Below are 25,695 nucleotides of genomic sequence, written 5' to 3'. Positions count from 1 at the left end.
GGTGTGCTCTGCATTTACAATATTGAGTGCTTTGAGCGCCGCTATGCATTCATGCAATATTTGAAAACTAATAAATATAATTTTTTTTTAAAATAGAAATGTATTGAGTGGCAAAAACAATGCAGAAAAACAATGTGCAAAAAAAAAAAAAAAAAAACCACCACCACCAACAGGAAAAGCTAGACAAACTTATAAAATAAATTAATGGAATCTGAGGTTTAAAATTAGAAAGGCAGCAAACATTTCTGTCCATTTCAGTGCACAAATGTACTCCATTATGGCTACACATATACCAGCCATGGTTCTCAAAGGTCAGTGTATGTGAAGCTGTGGTTTTCCTTGCTATCTACCAGCATGAAATGGTAGGATCCAGGATATAGGGGGCTGCTACCTTAGAGTACTCTAAGGACTGCATAGGGTAGGGAGTCCAGGATTTTTGGACCTGCAGGTCAACCAGGGTGTGCAGCTTGAGAAGACCCATTATGTCCTGTTGCATATGCCTCTCCTTTTCCTGCTGGGATTCATGGGCCTTTCTGTCTGCTCTTTCCTTCTCCATGCCATCTGCCATGTTGGCCCTCCAGGCTCTTTGTTCACAGTCCAACACAATGCAGTACTGGCTTGCAGGATCTCCCTGAACATGTCCTCCCTAGTCCTCTTTGTTCTCCTCATCAGGATCAGGCATCATATGGGTATGGAGAGGGCACCCTTCAAGGCCACAATGGCAGCAGCTGCTGATAAAAACAGACAGATGTATCATTGGATTTACTGTCACAACAGAAAGGGAAAGGTGAGTTTCAAAATCTTCTTCTCTTATCCCCATAAAACCTTTTAATAAGACATGCTTATTGACACTTCAGCTTTGGAGTTCTCAGCACCAGCTATAGTGAGCATGGCCACCAGGGGTGAGAGTGGGAAAGGAATTTTGGTCACATTAAACAAGAAAATGTCTGTCCCTAGTCCGTGAGTACAGGTTTAGGGGAATGGCACTGAATATTGGCACTGTTTTCCACAGGCCATGATGATTTTAGCTGATATCTCATTCCTGAGGCTAACAAAGGCACAGAGGGATCAGCTGCTACTGGAGTTCCGAAACCGCCAAGGCCTGTATGCTGCTAGCCTGTTTACTGCAACGGTGCCAGCCAAACTCATCCTCACCCCAGAGGAAGAAATAAGGCTGCCACCACTAGAAACCTTCAGGAGAGTATTGCAGAGTATCTCCATGAAAGTTTCATAGAGCTCTCTCAGAAGGACACAAGGGACATCCCTACATACATAAACAAATTGCTCCACATAGCCCCCTCCACCTAACCCTACATGGGAATGAAAAGCAGATAGCAAATCTTCCTCTGTTTGTTGTACCGCTATCTCTTCTCATACAAGTAAAACAATGAAAAATCAATACCAGTGTCTTGTTAATTTGGGGATGGGCTGGGTGCCATCTTTAAAATTAAACATCATAAGGGAAAATGCCTGCACACACTTACCCGAGGAGGCAGGGAAGAGGCAGGGCTGGGGTGGGGATTTGGGGAAGGAGTTGGAATGGGGGCAGGGTAGGGGTGGGGAGAAGTGGGGCAGGGGCAGGGCCTCATGGAAGGGGTGGAGTGGGGGTGGGGTCGGAGGCAGAGGCGGGGGTCGGCACCTATGCCCCAACACACTCCCAGTTCCAAATTTTCCCAAAACCACGTGCTCTGCAATGTTCAGCTCTCTCTTGGACAGTTCAGAGAAATAATAAGGTTAATTTGTTCCTCTAAAGGCCCCAAACCACATCACAACTTATTAACTTAACTGGGATAAATACAGCCTTCCATTTAAACACAGCATTGAGTTGGCTTATAGTAAAAATAAAACACTAGGACTTAGGTTAAGTGATGCCAAGTAAAAGGAATAAAGTTAAAAAGGGTTACAAGTAAAACAAAAGTGAAAACATGTATCTAAAAGTATAAAGCTTAATTTAGCAAGGTACAATCTTTGCCTAAGTAGGTTTCTCACCTATATTCAGTTCCCAGAGACTTCAACTCCCCTTTGGTTGAAGGATCCATCTTTCTCACCTTGCAAAAGCTCTTTTCCCTTATGTCTAGTGGTAGATTCCAAAGATGGCTTCTCTCCTTGCTTATATCTTCCTAAATTCAGTGAACCTTTTTCAAGATGCAGGATGACCTCATGCTGTTCTTCCCTTCCTGTGGGCTTCCCATCCCCTGTATATAAATGTGGTTTCTGTTGTTTTGATTCCTCCATGCTTAATTTACACAAGAGACTGATAAATAGCTGACTTCTCTCTTGACTGAGAGGGAAGCTGTTTCTCCCCAGACTCTAAAACATAATATAATTAAGTATCCATATTTCCTCATACTGTTAATTATACATACATTTCACAATGATATTAATCACGTGTGTCATTAGCTTTCAGAAAAGGGCTCACTCTCTACACGCTTATTATACAGCAATCTTGTATACAATCAGCTGATTCAAATGCTTATCCCTTGAGGGTCAGCCCTCCTGTCTTTATAGACCAGTAAACGTTTGAAATGGATTTTTCTGAGGGTTACCCCTCAAAGTAAAGTTTATTCAAGCTGTGAGGAAGGTGACATAGGGTCTGGTAGTAAAGGAGCTCCACACTCTTTCTTCCCCCACTTGTTTGTACAAAGATTATTACAATAGTAGGTAGGGTGTGAATACAAGGATGCTTAGTGTCACACATTCCCACATGGAATGGGAGCATTTGCTAATGGAGAGTGATAGAACTTGTGGCTGAGCGAGTTTGGGATCTGCCTGCTGTGGCCACTGCACCTGTCCAGGAACCGCCACCTCCTCTTCTGGCTGCCGTTCAGGGTGTAGCTGAGCTGGAGGACCCAATCCCCTCAAGTGACCAGGAGGATAATATGGAGTCTGCAGCATGCTTGGGACCACACCCTCCACTGGCACCTGAAATCCCTTGCATGGGTACCCCCTGAGTCTCCAGGAGGGGAATGATGAGCCTGTGGGGGGTCCTGAACACCATCAGTCCCCATAAGCCCTATGCAGATGTCCCTAGTTGTCCCCAAGAACAATTTTCCCCAGTCATTGCCCCTTCACAGTGGGAGGGAAAAAAGATGGGTGCAGCAGAGACTGTAACATTTAGTCATTGTTCGTGGATTCCATCCCATTATATTTTAAATATTGTTGGCTGATGTCTTTTTAAAAATATTTTAATTACAAGTTTCCTATAATCCTTTTAATAAATTTTATAGATTCTTTGACTTATGTGTGGATGCTCCTTCCTAAGTATGATGAATGGAAGATGTTTTTGGGTCTGGGGTTGGGCCCCACAATTCACAACACTTGCAATGGAATGGTGTAACTGTCAGGTGCCTTCATACAGCAAATACTTTTCTGTCTGTCCCACACAGCCAGAACCCTTCCCCAGGTTCAGAAATATCTGAAGTCCCAACCACACATGGGAGAGATGATGGGGAAAGTGCAGTTAGTGTTACGTGCTTATAGAAAGCACTACTATTTATCAACACAGCAGAACTCTACAACACAGAAAATGGGTAGATAAACTTCTTTATGGCTTAGTTCACATGTAGAAAATTGAAACACAGTTCCAGTAATAATACAGGCAAAGACAGTATCTGCCACTACCCTGTGATTAAATGGGCTCTCCTTTCCCCCCTCCCTGAAACCCTGTCCAGTTTTAAACAGTCACTAAGTGCAGTTAGCACTGCTGACAGCCTCTTCCTGGTGGGGGGCTGAGGAGGGCTACACAGAAAATTGGGGTGGCTCGTGCAGACCTGAGCTTGCTCCCCAGAGCTGGCTGCGGCCGGACAATGTGCTGCAAAGTCTCACCACTGGACAGCAACTGCCTTGCCCCTGCCTCAGGGGCGCCATTTAGGGAGGACGGAGGGCACCCCCCTGAATTTTGTACCATATTATAATTTTACTATTTGTGTGTGAGAGAGAGTGTGTGTGGGGGGGAGACTGTGTGTGTGTGAGAGAGAGAGAGAGACTGTGTTGGGGGAGTGTGTGAGGGAGATTGTGTGGGAGACTGTATGTGTTTGAGGGAGTGTGTGTGGGAGACTGTGTGCCTGAGTGAGTGTGTCAGCGGGCTGTCTCTTTAAGCTGAGCACTCAGGAACCTGAACGCTTGTTCAGTACAGCAGCTGTAGCAGCTCCCATTCCTGATCCAGAGGCACCAGCATAGACAGGCTCTCACGCCACCCCAGCGGAGACACACTCAGTCAGACACAGAGCATCGGGCGAGTTCCCCCACCGCCCCACCACCCATGGATCAACTTCCTAAAAAAGGGGAGACTTAAGTGTAAACATGGGGCTCGCAGTCTCTGTCATGCCTGCTGCTGAGGAGCTGGTGTCACACCTCTGGCCAAGGCTAGCATCAGGAGGGGAGCTGACTGTGCAAAACTTTGGCAGCCAGGGCAGCAAATCTGTCAGGGGATCCCTGAGCATAAAGGAACTGAATGGAAGAAAAAGACAATTTTCCTCCAGTCTAGGCAAGTGGCTAAAGCCTCCTCTCTCCAGATCAGGTGTGTGTGTGGAGGGTCTTCAGGTGCCAATCTGCTTCCCCCGCTGTTGCTGTTTTCAGGCAGCAGGGAGTGGTAGGGGGAAGTGAGAACAAGTGAATAGGGGGAAGGAGAAGTATGTCTGCTGGGAGGAGCCGGGGGGAAGCTGTGCCTTCAGAGCTGGGTGACCGGAGAGCGGTGGCTGCTGGCTGGGCACCCAGCTCTGAAGGTGGCACTGCTGCCGCCAATAGCTGGAAGGGGTGGCTGGGGAGGGGGGGACCCTAAGGCAAATTTTGGAGTAGCTATAGCCCCCACAAACCCCCCTACTGCCACCCCAGCTGACAAGGAAGGGTTGAAAAAAAGAATGGATACACCCTTCTCCAAAGGGGAAGTTGATAAGATCATGAAGAAATTGAGTGATCCTGATAACAGAGGTTTGTAAATAAGTGTGAATAGTGAAGACAAAAGCATTGCACAATAACTGGATTACAGTTTGGCTGCCAACCTCCACAGCACAAATCTAATGGAGTTGCCCTGTTATAATGGTCTTTAATGTACAAATTGTCACAGAAATGAATGGCTAAGACCATTCTTCAGCTATTGAGCTTGGTCATTGATGTTGGGATAGTTACATGAACCAAGTTAGGAGCAGGTATGTGGGGTTGGCACAGACACACCACACAGAACAGCATCATTTCTGGGGAATAAAGTCCCTTCCCCTGCCCCCCATACAAACTGGTCTCCTCAGCATCCTGGCGTCATGAACCTTTCATTGTTTCCTATGTTTTTATTAATCAATCTGCCTCTGTGGTGCACTAAGTTTTGCAGAACAAGAGAATAGTAACCTTTTTGGTTCACATACTTGCTTGCCCCTTTTGGTGAGCAAAGTACTGGGATATGGGTGCCACTGATGGCCCCTGAACGGTTGGGAAACCCCATCCTGTCAAATCCAGCTATTATTTCTGGAGCTTTTCTTCTGGAAACCATGCATGGGTAGATCACAGTGCTAAATACCTCGCAATGACATCTGCCTGTGCCGAGGGACACCTTTGTAACCTGTACAGCTGCTGGAAATGCACGAGGGAACACTGGCACATGCTTGTGGGGCTACATAGATTTCTGAGGGTTTTGTTCCCCTGTGGCTAAAGGTCATTAGCCATTTGTTCCTGTGACAATTCACACATTAAAGATAACTATCACAGGGCACCCTTATTAGTGTTGGGTTTGTGCTGTGGAGGGTAGTACCGAATTAAAAACAAATAAGGCTAATTGCTAAATTGACATAGGTTTTGTAAAAGCCTGAAAAAGTAATCTACATGCATGCTCCCTTTGATTGGTATTTTACCTCTAATTTAAATGGTAACATTTTACAGTGAATAAAGTGGTGTGCTCAGCATGATTCAGGAAAATATGGTATAATTAAATGACAATGGATAAATACATAAAGTGCTGTATTCACTGTCACTCGGAAAAATGTGATGTATTTTAATATTCTGTGATGTGTGATTCCAGTCAGCAGTGATACTCAGACTGAGGCTGGCAAGCTGCAAGTGGCTCTTTAATGTGCTTCCTGTGGCTCTTTGCAGCACATGGTATTATAACAGGGAGGCGGCGCTTACCTTGGGCCGTGCGGCTCCCAAAGTGACCGGCATATCCCTCCCAGCCAATGGGAGCTGTGGAGTCAGCACTCGGGGTGGGGGCAGAGACACCCCCCCCCCAGGGGCTGCAGGGACATGCTGGCTGCTTCCAGGAGTGGTGCGGCACAATGGGAGGGAGGCAGCATGGGGCAGGGAGCCGCCTTAGCCCTGCTGCTGGCACGTCTCTGTGCACCCCTTGGAGGGAGGGGGACAGTGGGTCTCCATGCACTGCCTGGGACAGGGGCAGTGCATGGAGCCACCTTTCCCCCCGGGGCACGCAGAGACGTGCCAGCAGCCAGCCACTTCTGGGAGCACCATGGGGCCATCAGCCACGGAATGCAGGCAGTCTGCCTGCCTGGGCCCTGCTGCACCGCCAGCCAGGACTGGGGGCAGGTTGTCAGATGAGATTTGTCCTGCATTTTGGAGGGGCTGTCATTGGGGCCCCATGCCACCGCACTGTTTGTTTCATGGTAAATCCGCCTCTGATCCAAAGATCCCAGTCCGAAGGGAGGTCCCACTGTCACTGTGCCAGGTCCTGTACAAACACCGCACCTCTAGTCTCTTCCCCGCAGAGCTAAATCTACTTCGATACAAGGCAGAAGGAGCGCCAGAGAGAAGGAGGGAGAGGCGGCGCCTTGCGGCTCGGGGAAGGTATGAAGCTCACACAGGCCGCAGGGCACAGTTTGATGCTTCCCAGTGCAAGCTCCCCGTAGGCAAGGCGCTCATGGCCAGCCGTGGGTGGGCGGGATCGCACCTGCAGGATGTCCCGGGGGGGCTGTGAACGGGAGAGGCGTTAGCCCGCCGCCCAAGGGAGCGCTGTGTCGGCTCCAGCCCCCTGCCCAGGCTGGCCATGGGCTCGGGCGGACCCCCGTCCACAGGCCAATCACAGCCTCTCAGGAGCCGCAGCCGCGTGTAAGCGCACCCCGGAGCCCAGGCCGGGCGCGGCTCGCCAAGGGGCCGGGCTTTGAGGCCGGGGCGGGGCCGGCACTGGAGGGGCGGGTCTGCTGTTATAAAGCGCCGGTCCCCAACAGCGCCGCTCTGTCCGCCGCATCGCCGCTCAGCCACTTGCCAGCACCATGGCCCTGTCCAGCGACCCCGCCTTCAGGAAGCTCGCCGAGTGGTACAAGGCGAACGGCGCCAAGCTCGTCCTGAGGCAACTCTTCGAGGCCGACAAGGACCGCTTCGAGACGTTCAGGTGAGCCCGCGGGCGCGCCCAGCGGCACCGCCCCGGCCCAGTCCCCTCCCAGGGCAGCGGGGCCGGGGCTGCTGCAGGGGCCTTCCCAGCCCCCCGCTCCCAGGGCTGCAGGCGGCGGTGCCTGGCCCGGGCCGCGCAGCGCCGCCAGGGGCCCGCTCGCTCAGGGCCGCGGGGAGGCTTTGCGGAAGCCCTTTCCCGGGCTCTGCCACCTGCCCGAGTAGGGCCGCAAGGGAGCGAAAGCCGCCCCGAGGCGCCGTCTCCCCACCGGCTGACCCGGGTTGGCCCCAATGGCCCGTTCCCCCGGGTGCCCGCCCGCCCGGGGAGTCTCCCCCCGAGCTGGTGGTGCTCTCTGGGCGCTGCTCCTGCAGAGCCCCCTGGCTCGGCGGGCTGCCCGCCTGCCCTTGACTCATCCTTGCGGCACGGTACGTGCTGGGAAGCACGGCGCGGGCTGCGGCGGGGAGAGTGGCATTGTGGGTCCGTCGTGTCTCGGCCTCTCGCATCAGCGTGCTTAGTCATGGTGAGCCCCGCGACAAGAGGGCGCTGAACGACCCCCAGAGCCAGGAGGGGGCCCCGGCTGGCCCTGAGCAAAGCCGAGCACTGCCCCCAGCGCCTTTGCTCCCCACATGGTTACTCAAAGCACATTGCAACAGCGACACGGGATTGTGACACAGGAAGGGGAAGCACAAGGTTCGGCACAGACCGTGTTTAACGACGCTGCTTAGCCTCTGTCGAATGGAGCCATGATTACCCCTGGCTAGCAGGAGTGATTAGAATTCATTAACATACACATGTGCTAAATCGTTATTATTGGGCTTCTTCAGATGGCTGTAGATCACGGTGTAGATATAGATACCCTAAGCTTTTGCCTTCTGGTGTACAGATAATTCCCTGTCCGGCATCACTTGAGTGGGAGATGGATGCAACTGTTGGCATCATCTTGGAAAAGGGGCTTCACACTTTATGAACTGCCTAAGTATTTTAAAGAGTACGTTAAAGACCAAGATGTATATTTCTCCACATTAGTGTCTAAGCTTTCTGGTATGCCTACTTCCTCTATACTGATGAAAGAATATTTTTAAATCCTCATTTTTGTGTAATGGTTGTCCTATGACCCTGGTAACAAGATTGTGCCACCTTGTACTCTAAAGTCTGTGTTTTTAAAACAAATATTTCAGTTTCTTTGTAGCAGAGAAATCAAATTCTGGCTTGCAAGGTTTCCCTGTCTCTAATACAGCATTAGGGACTGAATTTGATAGCTTATTTTTTTGTTGAGAGGCGGGCAGGGATGTCTATAGGTGTGACTAATTAAGATAAAGTTGAAATGAGATTATCAATAAAATGTACATCCTCTTAAAGTCTAGAACACCTATTATTTCACTCTTACTTTGCATACCTAATATTCACAGACATTCTGTGTTATCCTGTTTGTTACATTCATCAATGGATAGTACTCCTCCTTTGCCACACACCTGCCTGAGGAAAGGTCCCATTTGCCAATTAGTTTGGCATACTTCATAGTTGGAGGCAAGAGCGAACACTTCCCACAATGTCACATGAATTTGAACTCTTAAATAAAAAATGCATAAGTCTTCTGACAAATGTTGGGAGCAGTTAATCCATCACCTGGATTATAGTTGACTGCTCCTTGAAATTCAATCTCTAGTTCTGGCTCACTGACTGAAGAAGCAGATTCCAGAAGCATGGGTTGTCCACTAAGAATACCTGACCATCAGCTGTGGAGGGTTCAGCACCAAAACTGCTGGCAGCAGCGTAACCCCAGCAAATCATAAAGCCATAGAGATGGCAAGCTTTTCGGAAGCAAATAGCCAGTGCAGCGTATGCAGTGCTGGTATGTGCTCGTAACAGATTGTCCCACTCAGGAAAGACCACTACATTCTGCACCAGCTGAAGTTTGAGTGCTTCTCAAAGATAGCCCTAAGTAGAGTTTGTTGCTGTAATATAGCTTGGCAGTTACAAAGACATAAATGATGTAGTAAGGTCTATGTCAGAAAGGAACAGAGAGCCTCCAGGCTAACAGTGCGTGTGTGGGGAAGCATTACATGTCGCCTGGGAATTTGAGCAGTGATGGCTTCAAGGTTGCAAATGGCTTCTTAATATATTTAACATTGTAGGGGGAGACCAATATTCTGCATGGTACCACGGTAATGGCTTTACAGGAAACTGTTACATCACTTAAGTGTGGATGTGGCTTACGTGACAAGTCCATTGTTTTCACGTGTTTGCCACATTGCAGAATGTGCACTGTAGCAGAACATTATTGATCTATGGGTTTTTTGGGTTTCTTCTGACTAAGTGGGTATTCACCCACAAAAGCTTATGCTCCAATTCATCTGTTAGTCTATAAGGTGCCACAGGACTCTTTGTTTCTGCTTAACTAGAGTATGTGACTCTAGAAGTAAGAGTTTAAAATAAAATTACATTGTACCCCTTCATACTCCAGATGAGGTGTGGGTGGTAGTTAGATTTGTTGTGGTAGCCCACAGCAGCTACAATGATCAGATCATCTCTCTTATAGAAGATAAGTTGGGAAGTTCCCCTTCATTCGTCTGAACATAGGACGCATGAAGCCTGAGTTTCAAAAATGTGAAGTTAAGGTAAAATTTACCATACATGGAATAGATTATAGCCTCTGTTGCTAATTTCCTTGTGCTTAATTGTAGTCTGGGATTGTTCTTAGAATTCCTCAAAATTAGGAAAAAGCTATTAATATACTAAAGGGTATGATATTTCGTTAGTAAAGTAGGTTCAAACTTCAGGTGCATTAAGGGATTTAGTATCAATTTAAAAATGTGACAAACATATATAAAATGTAGCTTCTTAAAGAGCTTGTCTCAACGGGTGTTATACTGCTTTAGCTCAATCTGTTTAGAACTGTACAACCCCTAATATGGATGTAGTTAAATGATTAAAAGGTGCCTATACAAGTATAGCAAGCTTTATCAGTATAAAGGTGCTTATAGCAAGCTATATTGGTATAAGCACCTTTATACCAGTATAACTGCAGCCACACTAGGGGTTGTATATCTAAAAGTGTAGAGGAAAAACTATCCAGAGACTCCAGTTGGAAGGAGCAGCTGTAGCAGCAGCCAAAGCAGGGACTCTTCAGACATGCAGAGAACTTTCTACAGTTTTGACTGGACTCTCTGCCCTGCGCTGACTGGCTGCTTTTTTGATCCTTCTCCCTCACAGTTGCATCACCTCTGCTTCACCCACACATGCCCCTCTTACTCTGTTCTCCCCTTGCCTGTCTTCCTCTCCCCACTTCCCTTCAATGTTTCCTCTCCTTTCACTTTTCTTTCCATTTAGCTGATCCACTCCAACTTCCCCCCATCAAAATAAAATGTGAAACTAATGATGCTTGCTGCCATCACGTTGTTCACTCTGCTTGTGTTCTATACCCTTCCCCCACTCTGTCTTGTCAATTTAGATTGTAAGCTCTTTGAGGGCAGGATCTGTCTATTATTGTGTTTATACAGTGCCTAGCAAATGGGGTCCCATTCTTTGGCCCTTAGAATAGATGCAGTTATTACTTTTAGTGCTGGGAAGTAACACTTCCTAATCAAAATAGTTCAGTGTGTGTGTATATTAAAAAAAAACAAAACCCTCTGGTGACCAGGCCCAAGAGTAAAAGCATACTTAACCTGAGGAAACTGGAAACATAGACCCAGCGTTAGAAAAGTATATAAGATGTGGTAGAACAGGCTGATCCCACTAGTATGCTGTATTTGAAGTGGAAAAAGAATTGTACTAGTCTTACTATTTGCTTTTCTGATGCCTGCCTGTTGTTCTCTTTGATGGTACCCTAAACCTTTTTGCCAAAATATCTTCCTCTCCCCATTCAAATCTGTCCAGTAATCTTAGTTCTGCTAGCATTAGGGGGGGAAAAGAAACAAAAAAACTAAATTAATGGACCCAGATGTACATGCCTAACTGAGTTACTGATGTTACAATAATAACCCTAGTCCTTCGTCTCCCCATCTTGATCCACCCTCCCTATTTGTGGCCCTTGCTTATTGTGTCACATCAAATTTGGGCTAGGGGCTATTGCTCTTGTTAAATTCCTAGCACAGCTGTGTACTCCAAAATAGTGTGTAAATTGTGTTCAGACACTGGGGAAGGGAAGCTTGCTGCAGAAAGACAAAGGAGACAATAGTGAACTCAGGATCAGAATCCATGTTGAGGTGTTGAGTACCTGCAGCTTCTATTGACTTCAGTGGGACTTGTGGGTGCACAGCACCTGGAGCAAAAGAAAAATAGTATAGCCTAGGGGGGCAAGATTCCTTGGGCAGAGACTCTGTTTGCTATAGCGTTGGAATGAGCTATAGGAAACTGTTTTGAGTTTCTCCTCCAGAGGAGAAGTGTGCTGTGACAGTAGTCCTCAGTGCAAAGAAAATTAAGATGTGTATATGACTGGAAGATTCTGTTGCTTTGAGCGGTATGGAATAATTAGAGCTTCCTACTATAGCGAGGGGCTAATTAAGTAGACCATCTTCCAAGAAGACTCCTGCATGGCAATACATGATTTGTCTTGATGTTACTTCTAATAAACACATCTTCATGTTGCAGTCTTCAACAGATCTAAGGCTAAAAATGCTGATCTGAGATTTAGACTATGTTCTTCAAACAAGGATTAGTTAAATAATTTGGAGAGCTCCACTGGGACAGTGAGGATTAGATTACACAACTCACAAATGAGAATACTGAATGGAGCAGAATGCATTTTTTTATACTTGGAGTTGTAATAGATTTTTTTTTTTAAGCATACTTGCTTTTGTCATACTTTCATGCTGGGATGAATATGAATACTTGATTGTTTTCATCTTGTTGCATTTATTGAAATGACTCGCATAAATGTCAATGATTGTTTCTATTTACTTCAAGTAGAAAATGGACACTATAGTTTAACTTGTTGGAATATTATAGTCAAATTTAAAAATAGTTTAGTATCTAGTAAATCGTCTTATGAAACCTGTTGGGCAAAACTGCCCTTTGGGCTATTTGTACTAGCTTTTGTAGGTTTGGGGTTCAAATTATTTAGGTAATCGCTCATTACTTGCATGCTTAAAACAATAGCTCTGTAGGAACTTGTAATTTAACAAACCATCTCTGTTGGCAGTGTGACTCTGAATACTGATCATGGGGATATCTTGGTGGATTATTCGAAGAACCTTGTTACAGAAGAGATCATGAAGATGCTGATAGACCTGGTAATTCCTTATGTTCACCCTGACCTAATAAAAGGTGAAAACAAGTTGTAGAAAAATGAGGCGCTAAATCCTTCCTGGCACAGTGTGTTCTAGCACAGGACACGAAGGTCCAGATCTGGGTAGGCAACCTATGGCATGCGTGCTGAAAGCGGCACGTGAACTGATTTTTAGTGGCACTCACACTGCCCAGGTCCTGGCCATTGGTCTGGGCGGCTCTGCATTTTAATTTAATTGTAAATGAAGCTTCTTAAACATTTAAAAAACCTTATTTACTTAACATACAACAATAGTTTAGTTCTATATGATAGACTTATAGAAAGAGACCTTCTAAAAATGTTAATGTATTACTGGCACACGAAACCTTAAATTAGAGTGAATAAATGAAGACTCGGCACACCACTTCTGAAAGGTTGCTGACCCCTGGTCCAGATCATTCAGGGTATTGGGAAACTAAATACTCTTGAGAGCTGGGCTGAAGTTCTTTCCCACATTCACAAGGATTTGGTAGGCGTTCAGCCCATGAAGCCCCTAGGATGGTCCGCAGGTATCTTCACAGCTTTGCTTTCTGCCCCCAAGGCAGCGTGACTATGTCAGGAGCTATTCTACCAAAGCCGCCTTGCTGGCCCCAAGCCCCACCTCAGGAGGGGTTTGGCTGTGCAGCAGAGCAACCAACATAAGACAATACTGATGAGGTCTGCATTAATATAAGATGGGACTCCTCATGGAATTGAGAATGGGAAGATTATTCCATGAAAGATGGCTGTTGTCCGCTCCCTAGCTGCAGAACACTAGCAGAGGGCTATTGTACAATCTGGTGGGGGAGTATATCTGAGAGCTGGCTCCAAGCACCACCACAGCCCTGTCTACATGCTGGCATTAACCATATAACAATTGGTCCGTTCTGATGTAATGAAATATCTGTTGGTGGAGCCAAAAATGTTTCCCCCGTCAATCAGATGCTTTTAAAGATCAGTGCAGGTCTCTTCAGCAACCAACTTTTTTACATTATAAAAAAGGAATCAAACTAAATTAGTACAAGTGTCAAGTCCTTAACAGAATTACATCTGCAATTTAAAAGTGATGCATGAAACCTCTTTTGTTGCTTAAATAGTCATCTGAAAGCTTCAGGACTGCCATTTCTGAAAAGATTTGCCTGGATAACCTCAATTCAGTGTGATGTCCAAATTTACCATCCTCCCTGGCTACTTAGTTAGATGAAAGACCAAGACCGTCTTGTATCTGTGCTGCATCGTATTTGGAAGTACTAGCAGAAATTTGGGCCAGCAGTAAAATTACTTTCAATCAATTTTCTGTTTATTAAAATAAATAAATCGGCTATTGACTGGTGTATTGCTGATCTTGACAAGATGAAACTGAGTAATTTAAAGTTGAGATTGTTTTGTCAGTTTCACCTATACCACTCTCCCCTCAGTGAAGGAACACCCTCTAACCAATCTCCTTTACAGCTGTAAGAGTTTGTTCTCCTATTTTAAACTACTGGCAGCCAATATAACTTTTTTGTTGTTGTTGTAGCCAGTTTATTTTATGGAAGAAATTCTTGCCTTTCTGATGCAGTTGGGCCTACCTGGGAGGGGCTAGTTACTTTTACCCTTAAGTGAATGATATATTTTTACCCTTCTCAGGCAAAGTCAAGAGGTGTTGAAAATGCCAGGGAGCAAATGTTCAGTGGAGAGAAGATCAACTTCACTGAGGTAAGGTTATTTCTGTCTGTGGCTGTCACCTAGGTCAGTAGCTCTCAACCTTTCCAGACTACTGTACCCCTTTCAGGAGTCTGATTTGTCTTGCATACCCCCAAGTTACACCTCACTTATTTTGTAAGCAAGTAGTATCAGACACAAAAATACAGAAGTGTCACAGCACACTATTACTGAAAAAAGGTTTACTTTCTCATTTTTACTATACAACTAAAAAATAAATCAATTGGAATATAAATATTGTACTTGCATTTCAGTGTATATAGAGCAGTATAAACAAGTCATCGTATGAAATTTTAGTTTGCACTGACTGCACTAGTGCTTTTTATATAGCCTCTTGTAAAACTAGGCAAATATCTAGATGAGTTGATGTACCTGCTGGAAGAGCTAGGTGTACACATCCCCTGGTTGAGAATACTGACCTAGGTTATGCATATTTATGCTGGAGGAGTGTGGGGCTGGAAATTACTACCATATGGCTACTTGTGATGCATTGAACTATTAAACGTGGTGGTAGTATTTATTTCTTTGCTCATGTACATCACCATACACACAAGCTCTGGGGAGAAGACAAAAACAAGCAGTGATATCAATGGCAACTGAGGTGGGGTGGTGAGCTGGAGACCAGCCTTACAATTTACTGGGCCCCAAGCTGCTGGAAGTGGAGGAAACTGGGCCAGAAGTTGTTTGCCACATTGGCCCGGTTCTGAAGGCATTCTGCTGGAGAAGGGAAATGGGACCAACTGATGAATTACAGAGCTGATACCTGACATGGGGCAGGGTATTGGATCCAAGGGGCCACTTCCTTTTGCTTCTGCTTAAGACCAGTCGTGGTGATGCTTGGCAAATGATACAACAATTTCTAGTAAGAACTTCTGCTTTGTGCTGTTGAGGATACTTACCAGTGACAGTTATAAACCCATTTTTTTGGGGACTAGCCACCTATTGCATCAAGAGAACGAATACCTTCCCTTTTTTCTAGGTCTGAAAGCGATCACTGTATCCAGATTCTCCTTTATTAGAACACACGTGCTCAAAGTTGGTGATGTGTGCTGCATAGGACTTTAGTTAGGTTGGATACAACAAATTAAGTAGCTGCTCATCTTTTTTTTAAATTGAGAATGGAAGAAAATCTGGGTGCTCTACAATGTAGCTCAACCAAGCAGGTTGTCTTAAATATTAAAGGTCCTTTCACATTGTAGAGCTTTTCTGATGAAAGTTATTTGCTTGTTTTTATTGACTGTGAACTTGCAGAGACACTGCTAAACCCTTTGCTTTGAAGAGCTCAGCAGTTGTATTATGTTTTGCTTGTGAGTATTGAGTGTTTGTAGAGGTGTTTTGACGTGTTCTGATAAAGCAGCATTGGAAAGGCAGTTTCTCTCCCTTTTTGTTTTAATCCCTTGCATTTAAAGGACAAAAGTAAAATAAAGCCTTAGCTGGAGATAAAATTGTTGCCTGCTTTTTTTTTTTTTAAAGGCAAGCAGTTAAAACTTCAGTGGCTAGAATGACTACAGACCATTATAAAAACCTAACTGTTCTTCAGAAAGCTGAAGTCTGTGTTTGGACCTAGAAATAGGAATTTAGCCAGTTTGTACTTGCAATTGCATATGTGCAGACCTCAAATTTCAACTGTCTGAAAATTGGGTCTTTGTGCCAATCAAACCTCTTCTTTTAATTCTGATCAGTAATCCAGAAACAATGCTTGGAAGAGTTCACTGGTTCAGAATGAAATTACTATTTTTTTTCCTTCAGAGTTTCAAAGTCAGTGCAGTCACAGTGATTGTTCATCCCTCCCATGTGCAGTCACCCAGCCCCAGGTGGGAGCACCCTGCTTTCTAAGACTATCTTAGCTGAGCAGGGCACAGCTCTGCCCCATTCAGCTCTTGATTTGTATTAACTATTTGGGGATTGGTGTGAGGCAGGGGTCGGCAACGTTTGGCACGCGGCTCGCCAGGGTAAGCACCCTAGCGGGCCGGGCCAGATTATTTACCTGCTGAGGCGGCAGGTTCGGCCGATCGCGGCCCCCACTGGCCCCAGTTTGCTGTCCCGGGCCAATGGGGGCGGCGGGAAGCCACAGCCAGCACATTCCTGGCCTGCGCCGCTTCTTGCCGCCCCCATTGGTCCGGGACAGCGAACTGCAGCCAGTGGGGGCCGTGATCAGCCGAACCTGCTGCGTCAGCAGGTAAATAAACTGGCCCGGCCCGCTAGGGTGCTTACCCTGGCGAGCCACGTGCCAAACGTTGCCGACCCCTGGTGTGAGGGGTGGGTGGTGAGGTTCTACCTCCCTTGGTGGCTCAATCTGGCATAGTCTGGCTTATCACAAGGTAGCCCATTTTAACTACTCCTTATGAGGCTGCTCTCTTCCCTGCCTTGGAACAATATACCAGTCAAGATAACTGTTCACCAGAGAACTCTATCCTAAGCTAACATTATTTTAAAGGAGTGGACTTTGTTCCCTGCTTGGCCTCCAATACTTACTCCCTACTTCAAGGGCTGCCATGGAAAGAGGTAGTGCTACAAAAAATCACCTCTGGTGACTCTTAAGAGTCCAGGAACACTTGCATTTATGAGATTCCTAGCTCTCCTTTACAGTTAGCAGAACTATATCAGAAGGTTGACCTGTAATCAGATCTGTGTTTAATTTACACTCCATCTGGCCAAGCAGAACATCATGTCAAATAATTTTTTAAATCAGAAGTGTCCTGATTACTTAAATATTTTTTCTGTTTGATGGTATCCCTTTTAACATGTCCAAAGCAATAAAGATTCAGAATTGACTTGTAATCTAATTTAGAGAACGTTCTAAATCTAAACAAAGCTGTTGACCACACTTAAGGCTGATCTATATTTTGATGCTGGAGGCATTGGCTGTCTGGTGTGCATGTATGCAAAAGTCCTATTTAGTGCACCCATGCATAGCCATGCCAGGTGTACATCCCAGATAAGTTACAACTTGGATGGTAAACTACTGTTTAATGGTCACTGCAGCAGTAATAAATCTCTTAAAATGCAGTATTTATCAATTTGAAAAGTTAAGATAAAAATAAGTAGAAATCAGTTCAAGTACTAATGTATTTGATTCCATGGTGGAGAGTGACCAGGACCGTCCTTCATCCCCAATTTAAAAACAGGGTGCATCTTCATAACTGTATAGCTCAGGAAGCTCCTGAGTCTTCTGACCCAGCAGCCACCAAAGCTCTTGGTTTGGATTGAGTACTGTAATTTAACCCATAAACGTTGGCGGCTCATATCTTCCTTGTTGGCTTTGCCTCACAATGCTCTTTCCATTGTAGCAAAGAACAGTGAGACGGACCAGGTGAATTATTTAACTGTAAATCCTCCATCCTAGATTACAGCAGCAACAAACTCATCACTGCAGATGGTGAAGACTCAAATTCTGGCCTCTGATATAAGCAGGGGTGTGGTGCATCCGAGATTAGAATTTGGCACTACCCTAGAATTCTAACATAGCACACAAGTATTTGGGGCCCTTCACTGATAGTAGTGGAATAGAAGAACATGCTTATCACATTTCCCTGTCACGTGGCTGCTACTTATATATGCTTATTTATCTTTTCCTTTGTATTGAAGGGGCTGTTACTGCTGCAGTCATTGAGAAACTGCTAAAGTACATAACTCCCTTGAGTTATTGAATATAACTAGGAGTTGATCATAAAACTATCTTCAATCCTGAAGACCATGACTTCTACTGAACTCATTAGGCTTACTGCAGAAGTATGAATTGCAAATGTATTAAAATTACTTATCAAAAGATCAAGCTTTAACTACAATTTCAAATTCATTACCTCTCACAACAATCTATTAATGTTTGCCTAATATGCATACTACATACTTTACTTTTCTAGAAATGTCTTGGACCGTTTTCCACCAACTCTGTCAAATCTGATCAGGTGCTTAGATACCACAGTGAGCATGTTAGAAATAGTGAGAGAGAGAGAGATGCAGGCTACTGGTCATAGAAGACTTTCAAGTTAATAGTCTGAGCGATCCTTAGGCAGGCTTCACAGCCTTTAATGCTATACTGCTGCCTTCTGGGTGCTGTGTTTGGTGTATCTACACTGCCAAACGGCCTCTGTTAATATTTTATGGTGTTTGTCTCCCGTGCCTTCTTGTTTCAGAATCGGGCTGTGCTTCATATTGCCCTGAGGAATCGCTCCAATGTTCCAATATTAGTGGATGGCAAAGATGTAGTCCCAGAAGTTAACAAGGTGTTGGACAAGATGAAGCACTTCTGTCAGGTATAAAGTCCTCAGTTAATTGATTTGACCTGTTTACTTTGCATAACTGTGGTGTTGCACTTATAATATGGACTACTACAGTACCTAACTAGTCTGAATGAGGGACAGTAGTAGCTGGATGAACAAAACAGATCCATATATGTACCTGTCTTCCAGGAATGGTTATTTTTTCTCAACAAGACTTGCTAGAAAAACACTTTCCTGAGTTTAAATGCAAACTTTTTTGTTTAAAGTAATATTTTTCCCTCCTCTTCATAACTTGTGAGTTCCAGCCATATAAATATTGGGCACAAATGACAGCTAGGCACCAAACACCTAATGACTTCTCCCTCCCCTTACTAATTAATCACTTGGTTGTATGTCATTTATTGTAGAAATGTTTGTCTAGAAGGAACTTCCCTCTTAAAGTCATTATTTGCTAATGTGAGTGCAGTCAGGAGGCTCCCAGCTCACTTGGCAGGTGCTCCAACAATTCTACAGTGTATTGTAGAAGGTGTCTTGGATTCTTTCCATGGTCTCTTCTAATCATGTAGCCATTTTTTTTGAAGCATCTCAAGGTCTTGCATATGTAAGAGTCAGCTCTGTTTGTTTGTTTGCAACTTAACAGTGTGAGAATTCTTTGGTCTGCCCCCTAGCTAGTCTAAACCTTGCACCTTCTGCTCTCAAATCATAAATGACTATTGTCGTTGGTTTAGTACATTACAATCTTTAAAATGTAGATGTCTGTCAAACTAGTTCTAGACACTCACTTTTATAGTGACAATTCTTTGATTTAAGAACAGTTGGCTAGGAACAAACATGGAGAACAAACTGGGTATTCGCTTAAGTTTTGGATGAATTTCATATGCCTGAATGCCAAACTCAGATGCTTGATAAGGGCTGATCAATATACATGGTTCTATGCATCTTAAACCTGCCAATACATAACAAACACGTCAGTGAGGTACAGGGATGACAATGGGGTAAACCTTTGCTTATGAGGCTGTCAGTTGTAAATCCTGCCCAGATGGTAGTGACCAAAAGTTACCCTTGCCTGATGACTGCTGGGTGGCCTATGTGAAATGAGTTTGGAGTAGATCCAGTTCCCAGTGGAGAAGTGCCCAAACCAAAATAACTGACACTAATTGGCATCTTTTGTTGGCAGCCTCAGCCCACAGTTAAGAACAGAATGAGCTGTAGAAGCTCAACAGTCTTTTATCCCCTAGAAGTTCTCCCTTCTGGTCAGGATTAAAATGTACTGGTGGTATAGTGTGGGGAAGCATCTACTGCTGTCTGTGCCATACCTGTATTGCAGGTAAGGACTTCAATCTTCAGAGCTAGCAATTGGGCACTTTGCATGCAGACCAGAGCCCCTGTCTGAGTGACAAATAATAATGTTTAAACATCATTCTAATCTTCCCTGTGTTGGTGGAAACTAAAGGGTGCTTGATTAAGCCTTCTCTATTGAGGCTAAAAATATGGTTCTTTTACATGGTTTTAAGAGGCTGAGAAGAGTGTGTTTTTGTTTGTTTGTTTGTTTTTTTTCCGTTTAAGTACCCTGTAGCTAAGATTGTTATAAATTGTTACATGACTGTACATCTACAAGCTTTCTTTAGTAAAGAATCATTCTATCATAACAAAGCATGTCTGGGGAGAAAGTATTAAAATAATTGGAGCTCAGATGATTAATCTGGTTGCAGAAAAGAAATAGCTTTAGAATTGGGTAACATTTTCAGCTCTCCGAGGTAGTGGATGTTGCTCATGTTTGCAAGCTTACCTCTGTGCAATGAGTGGGATTAATGCACAGATGGTGGATGATGGGCAAATGCAGGTTGGTATTTTGGTATTCTACTAGTTTGACAGCTTTTATTCAAGACTTTCAGTAGCTGGCAGACCAACAAGATTAAGGCTGAAGCACAGAACTGATTCTCTTAATACAAGACCTGTGTACAATGGAAAACCTTTGAATATTTTGTTTAGACATAGATCTTGTATACCCATGATACTTTTTAGAACCAGTGTTCTATTATATCTAGCGAAACCTACTTATTTTAATTAGCGGCCCAATGCAGAACTTCAGATCCAAACGCCTCTGAATTTAAGTTCAAATGCAAACCAGAATTTAATAGCTCAGACTCATCTCTTGATATTATATAGATTTTTAATTTGGGTTGCTCCTTTGATATTCCTCCTCTTTAACATTCATATTTATTGTAATTGCCATGATAGAACAGAGGAAGGGTTATCCTGGTCTTTTATTCTGTTCTTGTAAACTTATGCACTGGTATTAGTATGCAGTACTTTGGCTGTGGTATGAGGAAATCACTGGCCTGTATGAAGCTTTAACATTAGTCACTGCTCTACAGTAAGGGCTCTATTCAGTCTTGTGAAAAATGTACCGCTCCAGTTGGAGTTGAGTGACGGGAGTATGTGCATATGTAAAGGTTGACCTTTGCCCTTTATAAGTCGGTATATTTGTGTCGACAATGATCAAGCCTTTTTATTAAAAACTCTCTAAATCCTTTTGTTGTCTTATGGATTTACTTTTTAGCTGTGTATTTGTTTGTTTAAAAGGAGAACCTTTTGGGAGATTCTCTGAGGAGTATTTGTGAACCTACTCTATATATAAATGACAGTCTTGATATTGTAGTCATTGTAACTTAACCTTAATTGAAATCTGTGTATGTTCATTGCTGTGTTTAAACTGCAGAAAGTTCGTAGTGGAGAATGGAAAGGCTACACTGGAAAGGCAATTACCGATGTGGTCAATATTGGGATTGGTGGCTCAGACTTGGTAAGCTCTCAAGTACTGACTTCTGCATAACTTTATGGGTTTTTTTGGTGTGCACACGTGCAGCGAAGATGTTACAACCTAACTATATTGTTGCTTTCCAGGGCCCCGTTATGGTGACTGAAGCCCTGAAACCATATTCCAAGGGAGGCCCTCGTGTCTGGTTTGTATCCAACATTGATGGTACTCATATAGCCAAAACCGTGGCTGAGCTTAACCCTGAGACAACACTCTTCGTCATTGCATCTAAGGTATAGCAAATATTAACACTAGCGGGTGACTTTCTCAACTTGTAAATGGCCAAAATGGAGATCACTCAATATATAAAAATTGCAGCAAGGGAGGTGGTCTTTGGACATTAGGAAAAACTTCCTAACTGTCATGATAGTTAAACACTGGAATAAATTGCCTAGGGAGGTTGTGGAATCTGTAATTGGAGGTTCAGAGCAGGTTAGACTGGCACCTGTCAGGTATGGTCTAGATAATACTTAGTCCTGCCTTGAGTGCAGGGGACTGAACTAGAAGACCTCTTGAGGTCCCTTACAGTCCTACAATTCTATGAAAATATTAACTTCTCCAGATGTTTGAATAATCATAGAATCATAGAATATCAGGGTTGGAAGGGACCTCAGGAGGTCATCTAGTCCAACCCCCTGCTCAAAGCAGGACCAATTCCCAACTAAATCATCCCAGCCAGGGCTTTGTCAAGCCGGGCCTTAAAAACCTCCAAGGAAGGAGACTCCACCACCTCCCTAGGTAACGCATTCCAGTGCTTCACCACCCTCCTAGTGAAATAGTGTTTCCTCATATCCAACCTAGACCTCCCCCACTGCAACTTGAGACCATTGCTCCTTGTTCTGTCATCTGCCACCATTGAGAACAGCCGAGTTCCATCCTCTTTGGAACCCCCCTTCAGGTAGTTGTAGGCTGCTATCAAATCCCCCCTCATTCTTCTCTTCTGGAGACTAAACAATCCCAGTTCCCTCAGCCTCTCCTCATAAGTCATGCTCTCCAGACCCCTAATCATTTTTGTTGCCCTCCGCTGGACTCTTTCCAATTTTTCCACATCCTTCTTGTAGTGTGGGGCCCAAAACTGGACACAGTACTCCAGATGAGGCCTCACCAATGTCGAATAAAGGGGAACGATCACGTCCCTCGATCTGCTGGCAATGCCCCTACTTATACAGCCCAAAATGCCGTTAGCCTTCTTGGCAACAAGAGCACACTGTTGACTCATATTCAGCTTCTCGTCCACTGTGACCCCTAGGTCCTTTTCTGCAGAACTGCTACCTAGCCATTCGGTCCCTAGTCTGTAGCTGTGCATGGGATTCTTCCGTCCTAAGTGCAGGACTCTGCACTTGTCCTTGTTGAACCTCATCAGGTTTCTTTTGGCCCAATCCTCTAATTTGTCTAGGTCCCTCTGTATCCGATCCCTACCCTCTAGTGTATCTACCACGCCTCCTAGTTTAGTGTCATTGGCAAACTTGCTGAGAGTGCAGTCCACACCATCCTCCAGATCATTAATAAAGATATTAAACAAAACCGGCCCCATGACCGACCCTTGGGGCACTCTGCTTGAAACTGGCTGCCAACTAGACATGGAGCCATTGATCACTACCCGTTGAGCCCGACGATCTAGCCAGCTTTCTATCCACCTTACAGTCCATTCATCCAGCCCATACTTCTTTAACTTGGCAGCAAGAATACTATGGGAGACTGTATCAAAAGCTTTGCTAAAGTCAAGGAATAACACATCCACTGCTTTCCCCTCATCCACAGAGCCAGTTATCTCATCATAGAAGGCAATTAGGTTAGTCAGGCACGACTTCCCCTTGGTGAATCCATGCTGACTGTTCCTGATCACTTTCCTCTCCTCTAAGTGTTTCATAATTGATTCCTTGAGGACCTGCTCCATGATTTTTCCAGGGACTGAGGTGAGGCTGACTGGCCTGTAGTTCCCCGGATCCTCCTTCTTCCCTTTTTTAAAGGTGGGCACTACATTAGCCTTTTTCCAGTCATCCGGGACCTTCCCCGATCGCCATGAGTTTTCAAAAATAATGGCTAATGGCTCTGCAATCTCATCCGCCAACTCCTTTAGCACCCTCGGATGCAGCGCATCCAGCCCCATGGACTTGTGCACGTCCAGTTTTTCTAAATAGTCCCGAACCACTTCTTTCTCCACAGAGGGCTGGTCACCTTCTCCCCATATTGTGCTGCCCAGTGCAGCAGTCTGGGAGCTGACCTTGTTTGTGAAGACAGAGGCAAAAAAATCATTGAGTACATTAGCTTTTTCCACATCCTCAGTCACTAGGTTGCCTCCCTCATTCAGTAAGGGTCCCACACTTTCCTTGACTTTCTTCTTGTTGCTAACATACCTGAAGAAACCCTTCTTGTTACTCTTAACATCTCTTGCTAGCTGCAACTCCAAGTGTGATTTGGCCTTCCTGATTTCACTCCTGCATGCCTGAGCAGTATTTTTATACTCCTCCCTGGTCATTTGTCCAATCTTCCACTTCTTGTAAGCTTCTTTTTTGCGTTTAAGATCAGCAAGGATTTCACTGTTTAGCCAAGCTGGTCGCCTGCCATATTTACTATTCTTTCTACACATTGGGATGGTTTGTTCCTGCAACCGCAATAAGGATTCTTTAAAATATATTCTTTAAAATGTGATTTGTGTGTCCAAAACCAATATTTCATTGAGCCATACCCAAAGAGTCTTGTGTCTCCATGTGTTCATATCCCATAGATGGAATTTGTGATGTCATGTGGCTAGTTCTCTAAAATTCAAGATCAGGTTTAGCATTTTCCCCATATTTCTGATGCATTTTTCCTATTTGTTAAAACCTAGTTTTACTCCTTAATTGTATATACAATAGATCCTTCACAAAGTACAGTACACTAGTGAGATCTTACTTAAGTAGCATTCTGTAACATTTGTCACAGTAGCTGTTCTATATTACTTTTTTATATTGTAATAGTCCCTCAGAACCAGACCCTGCTGTGCTAAGCTCTGTACAAACACAAAATGGACAAGTCTGTGCCCCAAAGAACTCAAAATGTTAAATTTCTTGATCACAGTAAACATTGTAGAAGCTACAAATTGCTAGCATAATATTTTGTCAATCTGTAAGCCTTCTGTACAATTTCAGTTTTACACTTGAATATAAACATACTCTAACTGCATTTCTAGAATGCTGCTTTAGGATGGTTTGCCTTAATTCAGGAACATCATGGCTGGGAGGGTCTTGTCTTTATTTTGTGTTGTTCCTCTTTGGGGAATACTAACTAAACATACACTGGCTTATGTCTTGCCTGAGGAAGTTGGAGACAAAAACTTCATAGTTGTATGACTGTGGTTCTTCATTTCTAAAGCACAGCAGAACCCCATTGGTTTTAAAGGCACAATCCCTAACAAATTCCCATGTGTGTAATGCTGACCTTGCTTTGCTTGTATTGCTCATTATCTCATTTTGGCAGTAACATAGACCAGCAACTAATGTATGCGGTAAGAAGGAAACTTCAAAATGACCACTAGCATTGTTTTGTGAGTAATTGAGTTCAATCATCAGTTTTAGGCTCAAAATATTGCCAGATTGAAAGAGTAACAGTTCAGTTTATTTGCCAGATTGTAGTTAGATAATTGGATATATTTGGAAGGGCATGAATGGTGGTTTTTTTTTTTTTTCTTAACAAATGTGTGTTCTATAACAAAATAATTTTGGAGATGGATGGGAGTAGAATGAATGTAATGTTCATCCTTAAAGCTATATTGTGATGGTTGAGTAAATCAGAATGGCTGAAGCTGATCCTAGAAGAATTGCATGACTGACCTTGTTTGCACACTTCATAAAGCAGGAACATGTTTTCTTTAATCAGCAAAATGAAGTTGTGGCAAGAGTCTTAGCAGAAACGAAGTAGAATAGACTGTCCCAAATGTGAGAAATGGGAATGAAAACAAATAGAGCTAACAATCTAACTACATGGTTTTCCCAATTTAAGTTTTCAGTTAGAAGTCAACACTAGTCTTAGAGTGGAAATTATAGTCCAAACAGTTTATGCCCTCCTTCAAATATCAATTATATGAGCTAAAACTATGTACCTGCCAAAGAAAAATCCTTAATATTCCTTGTGTCCTCAGACCAATGTTGATGTGAAATTAGGTGTACACCTAGAAATACTAATATCTGAACATCTGTCTGTGCATGCACAGTGGGTGCACTTTTCCTTGAAATCAAGCTGCTGGTGTCTGTTATATAAATTTAGGGTTACTCTGCTCTGACTATCTGGAACAACTTGATGTTTTGGTAGCCTAACCTTGTCTTGCATTCCTTAAACACCATACAGACTTCTTGTACTTTCTGTGAATGTGACTGTATTAAAAGATCTCTTTTCTGCT

The 25,695-nt window shown here is 44.1% G+C and overlaps 1 protein-coding gene across 1 annotated transcript in view; it reads left to right on the top strand.

Annotated features, from left to right (window-relative positions):
* Nucleotides 1-7,173: 7,173 nt before the first annotated feature.
* GPI (glucose-6-phosphate isomerase) overlaps nucleotides 7,174-25,695 on the top strand; it is a 31,709-nt gene continuing 13,187 nt past the window's right edge. Inside the window, exons 1-6 of the mRNA XM_065416317.1 lie at nucleotides 7,174-7,327; nucleotides 12,465-12,555; nucleotides 14,199-14,267; nucleotides 18,410-18,529; nucleotides 21,219-21,302; nucleotides 21,404-21,550. Of these exons, the coding sequence (XP_065272389.1) occupies nucleotides 7,209-7,327; nucleotides 12,465-12,555; nucleotides 14,199-14,267; nucleotides 18,410-18,529; nucleotides 21,219-21,302; nucleotides 21,404-21,550 (630 nt within the window). The 5' untranslated portion in view covers nucleotides 7,174-7,208. The remainder of the gene's footprint in view (nucleotides 7,328-12,464; nucleotides 12,556-14,198; nucleotides 14,268-18,409; nucleotides 18,530-21,218; nucleotides 21,303-21,403; nucleotides 21,551-25,695) is intronic.

Source organism: Emys orbicularis, chromosome 14 (assembly GCF_028017835.1).
Source record: "Emys orbicularis isolate rEmyOrb1 chromosome 14, rEmyOrb1.hap1, whole genome shotgun sequence".
In the NCBI taxonomy this organism is placed as follows: domain Eukaryota; kingdom Metazoa; phylum Chordata; order Testudines; family Emydidae; genus Emys; species Emys orbicularis.
Note: the sequence above shows the minus strand (reverse complement) of the source record. Positions and strands in the feature narration are given on the sequence as shown.